This window comes from Aythya fuligula, chromosome Z (assembly GCF_009819795.1).
Source record: "Aythya fuligula isolate bAytFul2 chromosome Z, bAytFul2.pri, whole genome shotgun sequence".
Lineage (NCBI taxonomy): Eukaryota > Metazoa > Chordata > Aves > Anseriformes > Anatidae > Aythya > Aythya fuligula.
Genome location: NC_045593.1, coordinates 20,496,467 through 20,509,949, shown reverse-complemented (window position 1 = coordinate 20,509,949; position 13,483 = coordinate 20,496,467). Strand labels below are relative to the sequence as shown.

The 13,483-nt window shown below is 35.5% G+C and overlaps 1 protein-coding gene across 4 annotated transcripts in view; it reads left to right on the top strand.

The window, feature by feature from the left end:
• PDE4D (phosphodiesterase 4D) overlaps positions 1 to 8,722 on the top strand; it is a 368,255-nt gene extending 359,533 nt beyond the window's left edge. For all 4 annotated transcript variants that reach the window (XM_032205385.1, XM_032205388.1, XM_032205386.1 and 1 more), the window contains 5 exons: positions 987 to 1,086; positions 4,737 to 4,891; positions 5,410 to 5,532; positions 6,022 to 6,204; positions 6,892 to 8,722. In XM_032205385.1, coding sequence (XP_032061276.1) covers positions 987 to 1,086; positions 4,737 to 4,891; positions 5,410 to 5,532; positions 6,022 to 6,204; positions 6,892 to 7,302 — 972 coding nt within the window. In that variant the 3' untranslated portion in view covers positions 7,303 to 8,722. The remainder of the gene's footprint in view (positions 1 to 986; positions 1,087 to 4,736; positions 4,892 to 5,409; positions 5,533 to 6,021; positions 6,205 to 6,891) is intronic.
• Positions 8,723 to 13,483: the final 4,761 nt, after the last annotated feature.

The following is a 13,483-nucleotide window of genomic DNA, read 5'->3' as shown; positions in this document are numbered from 1 at the left end:
CAGGATTCCCTCAATAAGGCCATTTGTTTATTTGTTGTTGTTGTTGTTGTTTTTAAATTGTGCGTATTTGTTCTGAACCTGAATGACAGTTGGCAAAGATCCACAAAGATTCTGGAATTCTCTTGAGAAAGAGGGAGATCAGCTTATGCTCTTAAATCCCCACCATCTTTACCAAACAGCTAAACTGAACATCAGGAGCATTTTTAGATTTTATTGCTTTTTTGTTTGTTTGTTTGACTGTATTTAACTCAACTGTTTTTGATGACCTTGCTCTCAGCAGTTTTAACCAGTAAAATCGCAGTATATGCCCAATACCATTGCTGATCTACATACTTCTAAGCTGTTCTTGATCAGTTATGAAAGCCATTATGTAACTTGGGAACTTGTAACAACCTGAGACAAGACTCAGTGACCCATCAGGTCCCTTGCAGTCCTTGCTGCCTATTTTCCTAATAGTCTCATACAAAGAAATATCAGTAAATGCTGAGTAAAATGCCTTGTAGTCTATCACCGTTTCCTTTGGTGTTGTTGAGGAGATGTTCATTCTTCAAATGCAGGACTGTATGTTTATTGTGTAACATAGACATGTCAGATGTAACATGAAAGAATCTGGCAGGAATTTTTAACTTGAATTTGTGCTATAGGTCAGAAATCTAAATCTGTAACTACTGGTTTAATAAAAGTTGATTTATTTGTAGACTGAAACTGAGAAACGCTTCAGTTGTTACTGAATTTAGTGATGCTGTTAGTGTGAAGTAAGGATAGTTTTACTTTCATGGCCAAGCTGGAAATATTTATGGAATTCAATGTAATGGATGATTTTACAAAAGATTGTGATAACCTATGTGTAAAATACCTTCTTAAGATTCCTGATGCATTTCAAATGTGTTTTTTTAACGTTCAGATCAAGATTAAACTAGACTCCTTTTACTGAAACCGTTTTTTCATTGATTAGTGATTGTCATTTCTATTTCATGGTTTTCTAGGCAGTGTTCACTGATTTGGAGATTCTTGCAGCAATTTTTGCCAGTGCAATACATGATGTAGATCATCCTGGGGTTTCAAACCAGTTTCTTATCAACACAAGTAAGTTTGATATTCAGTGGTTTTCTCAAAAATTTGCTGCAAGATCTGCACATAGCACCTGAGAAATACAAAATCTGTTAATTGTTTGCTTTTACTTGTACCTTTTCTTGGTAAATGGGTAGATGTTTGTATTTTCAATTGGATATTATTTTGTATTACTTGTAACTTTAGAAATAATATACACAGTACTGGTTAGCAAGAATTAATAAGACATGAAAAATAAGAGAGAGACTATAATCCTGTCACTATTTTCTGTTTAGAAATGGGAATGGTAGGTGCATTTCTGGCTCTACCTGGCTGCTGTACTTTTTTTCTGATCTCTTCATAGTCATGCCTCATGGACTGAATTTTCTCAGCCTGCCCTGGCAGACTGTGGCAAATGTCTTCTTTTTTTTTTTTTTTTTTTTTTTTTTTTATATGTGACTCAGTGATGCTTCAAATACGGAGGGGTGAGCCCCAGTGAAAAGAGACCCTAATGCCATCTCCAAATGTGAAACACAGTGTACTTGTTCTGCATTCCTCAAGGCTGTTCTATGCAGCACTACATGAACCACTTCCCTCTTTTATCTTCTGCTAGAAGAAAAGTACTGTTAGCCTCATTGAATCTAATCACGGCACATTTACCGAGTGGCTTCTTGCCCTAGTGCAACCTGCTTTGATTATATGACTCTCTTTTCCTACTATAAGTGGGTAGCACATTTTAGCAAATTCCATCATATGCTCGTATTTCTTTTGCCATCTGTTGTCTTCTCCTTTTACAATAACTGACCCAGAATTAACAAAACTTGAAATAATTCTAAGAATTCAAGCATGTAAGAAGAAAAAGCTACAGAAATGGAAGCATACCTAGAAGTTGTGTATCTGACCCATCGGTTTGCATGTTCATAGACACTGTCTGGGTTAATAGATTCACAGGGTGAATCTATTCCACTGGTGCTAAAATAGTATGACCCCATATCAGCAATATGGTTTGAAGAAAGGAGATTCTGTTCTGACTCATTTCTGCTGTACATTCAGATAAGACCTCAAGTCTAGTCTGTATCTAATTTTATTTGCCTTAATGGCCTGAGGGCTACCCTGTAGTGAAATTTTATTTGGTGACTCATCTGCAAAGTGAAGGATTGGGACTGTCTCTAGATTTCTGGTACTGTGTTGGTAATAAGTGCCGTTAGCAGTGTAGTGTAGAAAGATGGTGAATCAAGCATTGTTCATGAAACTGTGTAAAGCCGAAACACTTAAGAATAGGCACATATAAGTAAAGTTTTTGTTTATTTAATTAGAAATTGAATGGCAAGATGTATTGGTGGCTCAGAGTTGCTATGGGGAAACACTGAGTTGGTTATGTTTAAGCGGCATGACTGTCAAGATGAATGGGCCAGTAGTGCTACATAAAGCTTTCACTTTTAAGGCAGATGGTTGAAACTCAGCTGAGTTAAGAGTGATACTGATGTAGCGGCTTAGAAAAATGTCTCGTTATTCTCAGTTCCTTCTGATGGAGAAGACTTCCTTGTAAATCGAGTAGTGCCACTAACTGGAACTGCTGTTAGTAAGCTCAAAAGAGACAAAGGGGTTTTATCCCTTTTGAGTTGTTACACGCTTGAAGAAGAAACCATAGGAACAGAGATAGACATAAAGAGCATTTAATTCAGTTTTATTTAAGGTTTTAACTCATTTTCCACGAGGACTTAAGAATCAATGCCTACATGACTTCTATAAAAGTTACAAAATCTCTCAACTCCCAGATTTTCCTAATCTCTAGAAGATCATTTTCTTCAACCCAATTTTATGTTTTCCAATGAACCTTGCAATGTATTAGCATTTCATTAAGAAGTATAAGAATACATTTAAAAAATCATTATAGACTTATGTAACGTGCATGTTTTCCATATTTCAGGTTATTCTTTATAATTACTTACACATTATATTTCAGAGTTTTATTATATCGTTTCAGGATTTAAAATCCATTTAGAAAGTTTTCCAAAAACTTGATCCCTCATAAACACTATTAAAGTATAAACAAATGTGGATTGTGCTAGCATCGGGGGAGATGCATATTTGACAACTGTTAAGTCTATCCTTCCAAGTAGTCTTGAAGCTTATAGTGTGCTACAGATGTTACCAAGGAGGAACTTTCCACCTCCATTACAAAGTTGAGAATGTTTTAACTCTCTCTGTAGTTGCAGCCCTTACAAAGTAGTTCAGCTATGTTGAGGGTTTTGCAATTGAAGCTCTTCAGAAGGCTGTTTGAAAGGAATATAAACCACTGCCTGTCGTCTTTGTAAGAAAAATGACAAGTAGTCAAACTTTATAAATATTCTGTGAAAGACAAAAGAGATACCATTTGACAAACTTTCTTTCTTTTCCCTTTTGCTATTACAGTTTTGCTACCATTAGGATAAGGAAAGTTAGAGGAAGGGTTTCCCAATTCACAAGATCGATGTGTTCAGGACAAGAGAGGAAGACAGCAGGAGAATGCGCAACGAGACTATTGAAATCTGAAGAGCAGAGCCTATAAAAGCACCCTATTGAACCAGAGAGATTTTGAAACAAAGCTTTTGTAGAGGAAGATAAAGAGGACAAGGAGTAGAATAGACTCACATGTGGTTAGATTTCAGATAGAACAACTGCAATAAACAGAAGTTTATGTCAGCACAAATGTGATTGCATAAGAAGAATGCTTTTTGGATGATAGATTCATTTGCACTCTGTGTCTTAAAAAGTGCAAGCTGATTGTGTGGCGTTCCTGTGTAGAATCCAAATCCGTGCAGAAAATTGTCTAAACTGTTTTTATTTGTCAAAGCTGTCTTCATGTGTGCCTTGGTACAGGCCTAAGAAAGGAGTATGAGCTTCACTTATTCTCACAGCCACATGGCACAACTGAGTGAAGAAAGTTTTGTTAGTGAAGGTACCATTTTAACATCACAAGTAGATCACACTCAAATATGAGACAATAAGCAAGGCCACTGCTTGCACTTTCAAGCCACATAGCTTTTCAATAAAAAGATCAGAAGTGTAACTGTGACAGTCCCACCAGCCTCCTCTCAAAACATCCATTGTCACAGACTAATGATGCCCCTTAGGCACAACTTGCTACTTAACTGAGTGTCTTACATAACTGCAGAGGTATATTGTTTGGAAACCAAGATGAGTGTGCTCTGCCTGACCTGCACTGAAGCCTTAGCTGTGTATTCGCAGGTCTGAGTAGTGGATAGGTACACCTTCACTTAAGCAATTCAGTTTTAGTGGGTAGGGAGGGAGGGAGGAAGGGGCAGAAGGAAGACAAAAAAACATCAAAATGTGTTTTAGTTTGTGTATTTATGCATAATATTTTCCATGTGACCACATGCATATATGAAAATGTATTCTGAAAAATATCTTCCTTGTATTGTTTTCTAACTTGCCATTCCAGGCATGTGTACACACTCCACTGCAAAGCTGGCTTTTTATTTTTCTCAACGTACTTTGCTTTGATTTGTTAAGATGTTCAGTTGTCAATTCTGCAAGTTTTGATACTGTGTGAACTACCGGAAATTGTTTTCTAATAGTTCATCTGTAAATCTTGTTATGAATGTAATTCATTTGAAAAATCATAAGGGATTTGGTGGAAGCAAAGGCTTTAGTAATATTCTGCCCTGTGATTGTTATTGCAGATTCTGAACTCGCCTTGATGTACAATGACTCATCAGTACTGGAGAATCACCACTTAGCTGTGGGCTTTAAGCTGCTACAGGAAGAAAATTGTGACATTTTCCAGAATTTGACAAAAAAACAGAGGCAGTCATTGAGGAAAATGGTCATTGACATTGTGAGTTCTGCTTTAGAGTCTCTTTTGCATAGTGCTAGCAAATTGAATGATTATGCACAGCAACATTTTAGGATAAATTACAAGTTGTTAGATGAAGTTGTATTTTATTTTGTCCAAACATGAATAGTGGGTTCTTTTCAGTTTTGATAACCATGTATACCTTTCTGGAAGGTATACAGCCCTGTTTCAAGCTGTTTTCATACTGATGTCTGTGTTTGGCATTTCACAATCACAGCTGGAAATTTTCTACAGAATTAATGATAATGAACTAAGAATGATCAAATCTTTCTCCAATTATTTTGTCATATTCTTAAAATAATCAAAATGAAAGCATTAGGACACTGATGACATATGGGACTGAGACTTCTGTAGTCTATTCAGATACAGAACTTAGGTTTTCTACTGAGAACCATTTGTTTTGGGGTCCAAAGGTTTCTTAAAAGTCAGTAGAATAAATGATATTTTTAATTAAAAAAAAAAAGTTTTTAAAAATGATTTATTCTTTTGTTTCTTTCAAGGTACTTGCAACAGACATGTCTAAGCATATGAATCTATTGGCTGATTTAAAAACTATGGTTGAAACCAAAAAAGTGACAAGTTCTGGTGTCTTACTTCTTGATAACTATTCAGATAGAATTCAGGTAAGAAAATTTATCTGTATTATCATGTGTTACATCATCAATAGCTTTTGCCTACCTAGTCTTCAGCGTGGGTTAGATCAACTGTCTATTTTCACACCATGACTCACTCTCTCCCCTCTTCTCTCTCACGTTTCTTGCATGTTACATATTCTGTTAGGTACTGAATTATTCTTTAGGAAATTAGTGAGGTGGTAATATACTTCTAGGCTGATTTTGGCTTTGCCCTACCCTTCAAATTGTCAGCACCTTCTTGGTCTTTCTCTGAAACATTTTCTGTCTCTTACATGGGGAGAAGCAGTAGAAGTGAGGTAATTCATGGCTATTACTGCAGGTGTGAAAAACAGTCAAGGACTAAGTTTTTGCTCTCCAGAATAAATCTTGCACTACATGTATTTTCAAGATTCCAGTTCACAGCCACCAAACGTGTAAATGGAAAGGGAGCTGTTTTTCTCCAGTGTAATAACACAGCAGGTGTTCAATCTATTTTAGGTTCTTCAGAATATGGTGCACTGTGCAGATCTCAGCAATCCAACAAAGCCACTCCACCTATACCGCCAATGGACAGATAGAATAATGGAGGAATTCTTCCGTCAAGGAGATCGGGAAAGAGAGAGGGGAATGGAGATAAGTCCCATGTGTGATAAGCACAATGCATCTGTAGAAAAATCACAGGTAACTGATTTCAGTAAGCAGATAAATAGCCTAGTATGACATTTTAATGGAAGAAGATAGTCCATAACCATTCTTCATATTTTGATAAATTTCTGATTTTATCAAAATTATTTATACGCACTATTTCCTTGTTTTTCCTCTCTAAATTAATTAATTCAGCTTCTGGGTAGCAAGTGAGAGGAGTTAAGATTCTTACTGTGAAAACATAGTGCATAGCAGTGTGTTTCCTGAGGGGATTCCATCATTGTTGTTATCTGCAATGAAGCATATTCTTCAGAAAATAATATTGTACAGCTGCTCATTAGGATTTCCTTCAAAAGCAGAATTAAATATAAAGCAGCTGTTTGGCTCACTAAATGCAATGGAGTTCTTTGGAAAGAACAATTCATTTGGAAACAAATTCTTTCCAAGTCCTTATCCAATATCCTGAATGAGAGGTTTGAGATGCTAAGAGACCCTATTTTCTGCTTAGAACAGCATGGGCTCCTTACAGCCACCTTAAGAGTGCTGTGTCTGGTGTCTCATGCTAGTGTTATCTTTCTCAGGCATTATGGTCTATTTCTTTTAGACAGCATGAATATTGAAAGCTTCTGTACAGTAAATGGATTGAATTACTGTGATGTTTATTCATAGTTTTTCGTTTTTTGTGAATAAGATCTTATTCTAATTTTCTATTGTTTGAAACAGGTGGGTTTTATAGACTACATTGTTCATCCTTTGTGGGAGACATGGGCAGATCTTGTTCACCCAGATGCCCAGGATATCTTAGATACACTGGAAGACAATCGAGAATGGTACCAGAGCACAATCCCTCAAAGTCCCTCTCCTGCACCTGATGACCAGGAAGAGGGTAGACAGGGACAAACTGAAAAATTCCAGTTTGAATTAACACTGGAGGAAGATGGAGAGTCAGACACCGAAAAGGACAGTGGAAGTCAAGTAGAAGAAGACACCAGCTGCAGTGACTCCAAGACTCTTTGCACCCAGGATTCAGAATCCACTGAAATTCCTCTTGATGAGCAAGTAGGGGAAGAAGTAGAAGAGGAGGAGAACCAGACAGAACCTTGTGTAGTGGAAGACCATGCTCCTGACACATAACAATGAGGACATATCCTCTCTGTCTTGCCCTCTCCCTTTCCCTCTCCCCTCCTTCCTCTCTCTAATTAAGTAATGGTTTCCAAAGTGTATGTTGTATGCTACAATCATGATCACAACTCACTGTCATCTGCTAGGACGTTTGTTAATCAAAACTGACCTTGATGACTCAGTTTGGCACTCAGGAATATTGTAACCAGAATCTTCACCTCCATTGCTTCAGAAAGTGGGGGAAGAAGATCCATAAACTACATCTTACTAAACTCAATTTCACAGATTTGATTAACTAAATCAAATATTTTCAGAGGAGTACCACCTGCCAACCGAATGCTGGTATGCTTTGGTAGTTTTTTATTTTATTTTATTTTATTTTATTTTATTTTACTTTTTATTTTATTTTATTTTATTTTTATTTTATTTCTCAACTTAAGCATTGGATAATGTTCGTCATCAGAGGAAACAGACAGAAAATAAACTGAGGTTCCTACTGGAAAGCAAATGCACATAAATGATGGGACACAACACGAATCTGTTACCAATAGGAAGATGAGCTGTGGAAATTGCATAATTTTCTAATTTCAAGTCTTCCTGATAAGTGACTGAAAAAAGTGTAACCCAATGGGTTGCACTGAACTCTGCATTTTGTATAATATGTAAAAGAGAGATCTTTTGTAGAGCTTACTTTTATTATTAAATGTACTGAGGTATTATATTTAAAGAAAAACACTTTCCGACTTCATCTGCCACTGGTTATTTTTTCCAAAGAGTAATTTGCAAGTTTTCAGTACAAATCTGTGCTACACTGGATAATACTTCTAGGGTTTTTTATTTCCTTCTTGTTTTGCACCTTAGAACTTCAAAACAATATTGAATTTTAAACATCTATTATTTTATGTATTAGTGAGTTTCATGAACATCCTTTATGTTACCCAAAACTCCTACAGTCTGATGGAATTTTTTTTGTTTTCATTATAATGTTCCCAGACATATTAGAGGAAGTTATGTTTTGCTATTGTCCTCATAGTGGCCTGATCCTGTCAATTCTGACTTAGTACCAGAAGTAGTACTACCTTTGAAACCAACTGTTAAGATTAAGATTTGCAGGACTAGGGCCAGTAAGAAAGGTAATGAATTGTCTTTAATATAAAGGCAGCTCTTCGACTATATTTGTGAAATGTATCCCTCTGAAACATGATTTGCAGACCATTTTTTTGCCTGGGAACTATAGACTGCTAAATCAGAACAAGCAAATACAGTATTTGGAATATATATTTTGGCATAAAAGCATTAATGTATTATTTCCAATTTTGATTCCCGTAGTTTCTTTTTATCTTTTAGTGATCTAGTTAAACCATTTGCTAATCCAAGACATGTAAAATATAAAAATTGTGATTAGCATTATTTTTTCATATTTTTATTGCAAGAAGAGCCAGGTCCATCTTTTTTTTTCTATGTTTTTAAGTAATTAAAAAGTGTGTCATGAGAGTGGTAGTTTACTCCACATTATTTTAATCTCATCTTTTTTTTTTATCCTTTATACAGCTTGTGCTGAGAGAAGCCTACTTTTAGGTTTGATTGGTACTGAAAACTTTCATAACTTGGAAAGCTAAAGGGAATTAGGAGTTCGTGTTTGACATTTGCCTGTCCTGGTGCTTGCTCACATGAAACAGGAATTTTTTATCTCCACTGCTTTACCCTTCATTAAAATTGTAGTTTTCAGTTGGGAAATAGTTGCCTAGAGAAGGCACAGACTCCATTCTGTAAAATTCTGGTAAAATGACAATATCAAGATGATTTCTTAACAAAAGAAAATGGAATCAGACATTATTTCCCTGTTTGGATTAATTTGGTAGTAAATAAGCAGATATAAATGTTGTTTTTTGTTGTTGTTGTAGTTTGTTTTTTTTTTGTTTGTTTTCATTTTGGTTTTTATTTTTTATCTTTTTTTTAAGTGTCTGAGATCTTCTTTAAGATAAGAACTTATTTGAAAACTATTGGCTAATAATTCAGCCTTTAAATTCATTTCACATTCTTCTATATCCAGGTCAAAATTTTCTCTACCTTTAGCCCTCACAGGGCTTTAGCACAGATGATACTGAAGGGGAAAGAAAATGAAGAGAACTCATGTTTTTAAGGTTTCAACAATATTTTGTTCTTCATCATTTCTTCCTGAACCTGACCCACCTAAAAATCCTCTCAATCCCTAAGAGTGCCTGGAACCTTAATAATGGAAAAGCAATATAAATTCCAAAATGACCAATGGGGACCTGAAAAGCTTTTGTATCTGCACTAACTGAAAGTAAATGAAGAGAAAACACCATATTGTATTGTGAGACATATACCCATACATATGGACAATCAAATCATAGAAAATTGTATCATTTCTTAGAGATGGGGATATAATGCACTGTACAATCTTTTTTTTTTTCCTCTTTTGCCAAAGTGTGTTTTAGCATTGCACACTGCTTTAAAACAATACAATTTACAAGTGGCTTTATGTGTTTTAAATAATTTTGCCATAATAAAATGCGATGAGTTGGGTATTGGGGGGAGGAAAGGGGGGGAGAAAATTCACATTGCTTATAACAGTACACTTTAGCTTGCAAGTTACTGTACTCAATAATGCTGTATTTGAATTTTTAAATTGTTTTGTGTCATTGTTAAAAAAGATAATGAAAGAATATAGATAGAACAAATAGCATTCAGAAGTTTTAAAAACTTGAATGAAATGGATTTTTCAGAAAGCTTTGACAATTCTTTTAAAATGCATTATTTATTTCATTTGTGCCATGCATTTTTCTCACCAAATGACCTTACCTGTAATACAGTCTTGTTTGTCTCTGTTTACAACCATGTATTTATTGTAATGTACATACTGTAATGTTAATTGTAAATTACCAGTTCTTATTATAACATCATCCTTGTGAGGGTGGTGTTGCTATATTTGGAAACTCTTGGTGAGAGAATGATTATTGTGTATACATATTCCTTGTACATTTTTTCTCCTGTAATATACTCTATGTCACCTTAGAGCTTGTTTATGGAAGATTCAAGAAAAGTATAAAATACGTAAAGATATATCAATAAAAAAAAAAAAAAAAAAAGGAAAAAAGAAAAAAAAAAAAGCTGCAGGTCTTTGGTCCCAGGGCTGTGCCTTAACTTTAAACAATTTTTTCTTCTGTTTTGCTGCATTTGAAAGTAAGGTAGCTGTGGGGCTAGGGCTGGGCATATCTACCCTATTTTTAGTGCTAGCTTATGGGGATTACAAATACAAGCTAGTATGCATGATACTACAGTGAGCTTTCATTCATGACCCTACTGCAAGTTCAAGCTTTTCCAGACTTCGGGCAATATAATTGTACTGCCTCTCTGATTATCTTTTTACAGGCTATCATCAGGGATTATTGCATATTGCAGCCATTACTTGCTACTACTAAAAAAAAATAAATACTGATACTATATTTCAATATTGAATTTTGCTGAATTTTGCTGAAAGAGCTTTGGAAAGCAGCTCTAACATGCATCTGATTTTAATACATATTGGCAAATGAAATAATTGGAATTAAAAGGGTGTATCTCATACACTTTTTTCTTTTTATTTTTGTCACCTAATATTCTTTCTTTACTCAGTAGCACAAATTGCCACTGTATAAGCAGAATCCGTAAAGTAGGACAAAAGACAACTTCAGACTTGGAAATGCTTTCTAACACTAATAATAGTGTTATAAGCAGCCAAAGCTTTTATTTTGTATAGATGTATGTAAGGCTTTGTACAGGTATGTATAGCATAATGCACTAGATCTGGTAAACCTTTTAATAACACTAGCGTTAGTTTTGCAGGTTGGACTCTGAGCATCTCTTGTTGTTTGAATATTACATTGCTCCAGACTGCTTAGGACTGATAGCAATGAATTTTCCAGAGCAAGGTAAACGCCTCTCCTCCATTCCAGTGATGCCCAGCCCTTGTAGCATGCGACTTTTCGGTGAAAGGAGCGATTCTTTTTCAAGTAAAAACAGAGCCTCCTTTTTGACACAAACTGTAGATTTTAGCAGCCCTGGCCCAAAGGAAAATGATTGCTTTTGTTTTAAACAGTATAAAAGGGACACTATAATGAGAGAAATCCTGAACAATTTTTTGTTGTTGTTTTAATTTGATTTTTTCTTTTGGGGATGTCTTGAGAGTGGCAACTTGTGTGAACATTGCACATGACAATTACTTCACCAGTTTCTTAGCCTCTCTTACAGCCTATGGGATAGTACTGTACATCAATACCTTCATATGAAATTTTTATATGCAATGGAAATAAAAGCATGGGTTGATTCTGCCTAGTTACTGTATTTGACTTCCTTTTGCAAGGTGTTATTTTTATTTATTTATTTATTTATTAACACATAGCTGTGACAACTTAAGAGAAAACATATCCATAGAATACTTAGATTATGATATTTTTTTCATTATACTGAGTTTTCTGTAGATAATACAAAATAAATGTGAGGGCTAATCAGACAAGTTAGTAAAATGTGGTATTTCATAAAGTCTAATCCAGAGACATGCTGTACAGTTGTATAGAAAGGCATTCAGTCTCAACTTTCTGGAAATTTTACTATTGACTTGAGTGGCAGAAGAAGCCTATCTTGAGAAAATAGGACTTCAGCTGAAACGAGGCAGGAGAATAGAGATTGCTACCAGAGCAATACATGGGGATATCAGAAAGAGAAAAGGAAAAAAAAAAAAAAAAAAAAAAAAGAAAAAGAAGAAGAAGAATACTGTAGGTAAATATTGACCAGAAAATCCCTGCTCAAATGGATGATAAAAAGGTTTTTTTGTTTTGTTTTGTTTTTTGTTTTTTTTTTTGTTTGTTTTTGTTTTTGTTTTTAAATTAGACTTTGTAAATGCCAGTTCTTGTCTTGAAGAAATGTGGTAGAGCACTCAATCTTAATGCTTTCAAAGTGGCTTTCATAAGTTACTTGATCAGTGTATTTATTAATCAATGTCCTTTTTTTTTTTCCCTTAAGATCCTCCTTCTTATATACTCTTTTGGATTTGGAGTTAGTTTGCAAGGAGTACAACCCTTAGGACTCCTTTTAAATCACACTTTGGCAGCAGAAGAAGCTGGTAAGAGCTGGGCTGTGAAGATGAAGGAAGGTGTGCTGAGCACCATGGGGTAGGTAAACCAGGTGGCCCATCATCTGTGCTGTCCCCATCCTCACACTTTCTCAGTGTCCCTAATGGGAGAATGTTCTGCATACATCATGGATTTTAGCCTGAAGGGAGGAAGGAACTCCAGATTCTTCTGAGCTCTATTAAAATCTCTATAGTGAAGAGCTCAGGTATCACACTTTTACAAGTGGTGAGCTTGAAGCTGGCAGGATTAGTTTGTTCATCCCCTGGTGGCACTGTCTCAGTCTGCACGTATGGCAATAATAATGCCTCAGGTAGATTGGCATGTTTCAGAGCAAAACCAAAATGAATTCCTTGTTTCACTGCAGTCAGCTGCTGCTATAGGAACTGAATATTTTTGAACTAATGACTCCTCTGTTTCTTGGGGACACAGTCTGGCTAGCTGCAGCTTCATTTACTTAGTCTTTCTGCTGTACTGAAAACAAAAGTCACAGCTGCTGGAAAACACACTGGGATGACCAGCCCAATTTATCTACCAGCTGTGAATAATTTTGCATAGCTTTATTAAGGGAAAAAAAAAAAAAAAAAAAAAAAAAAAAAAAAAAAAAAAAAAAGGAGGAGGGGAGGAGCAGAAATTCAAACGTTATAAAAGGCTGTTGGTTCAGTTTAGTTTAGCCTACAGTGTATAGAAAATGTCCGGCTTGCTTCTGTGAAACTGGCTGAGAAATCTGCAAAAGTAATAAAGGGGGATAAGACATCCTAACAACAGGAATCAGAGTGATAAAATTGGAGAAAAACCTGGGCAGGGAAAAATATATTCCAAACAAAATCATCTCATCCCATCAAAGGTGATCCCATTGCCTGGATATGGACCCAGGGAACTGAGTTTGACTTTACTGTGCCTCAGTTTCCTAGACCCCAAGCTGTAATTTTTTTCTTCTCACAAAGCAAATGTGTTAAGGTCCTCAGAGCTATTGTGGTAGTAAGAACTAAGTGCTTGTCAGGCATTTATAAAGTAAAAAAATTGTTTTGATACAATGCAATTTAGCAGAGCTTTAAGGA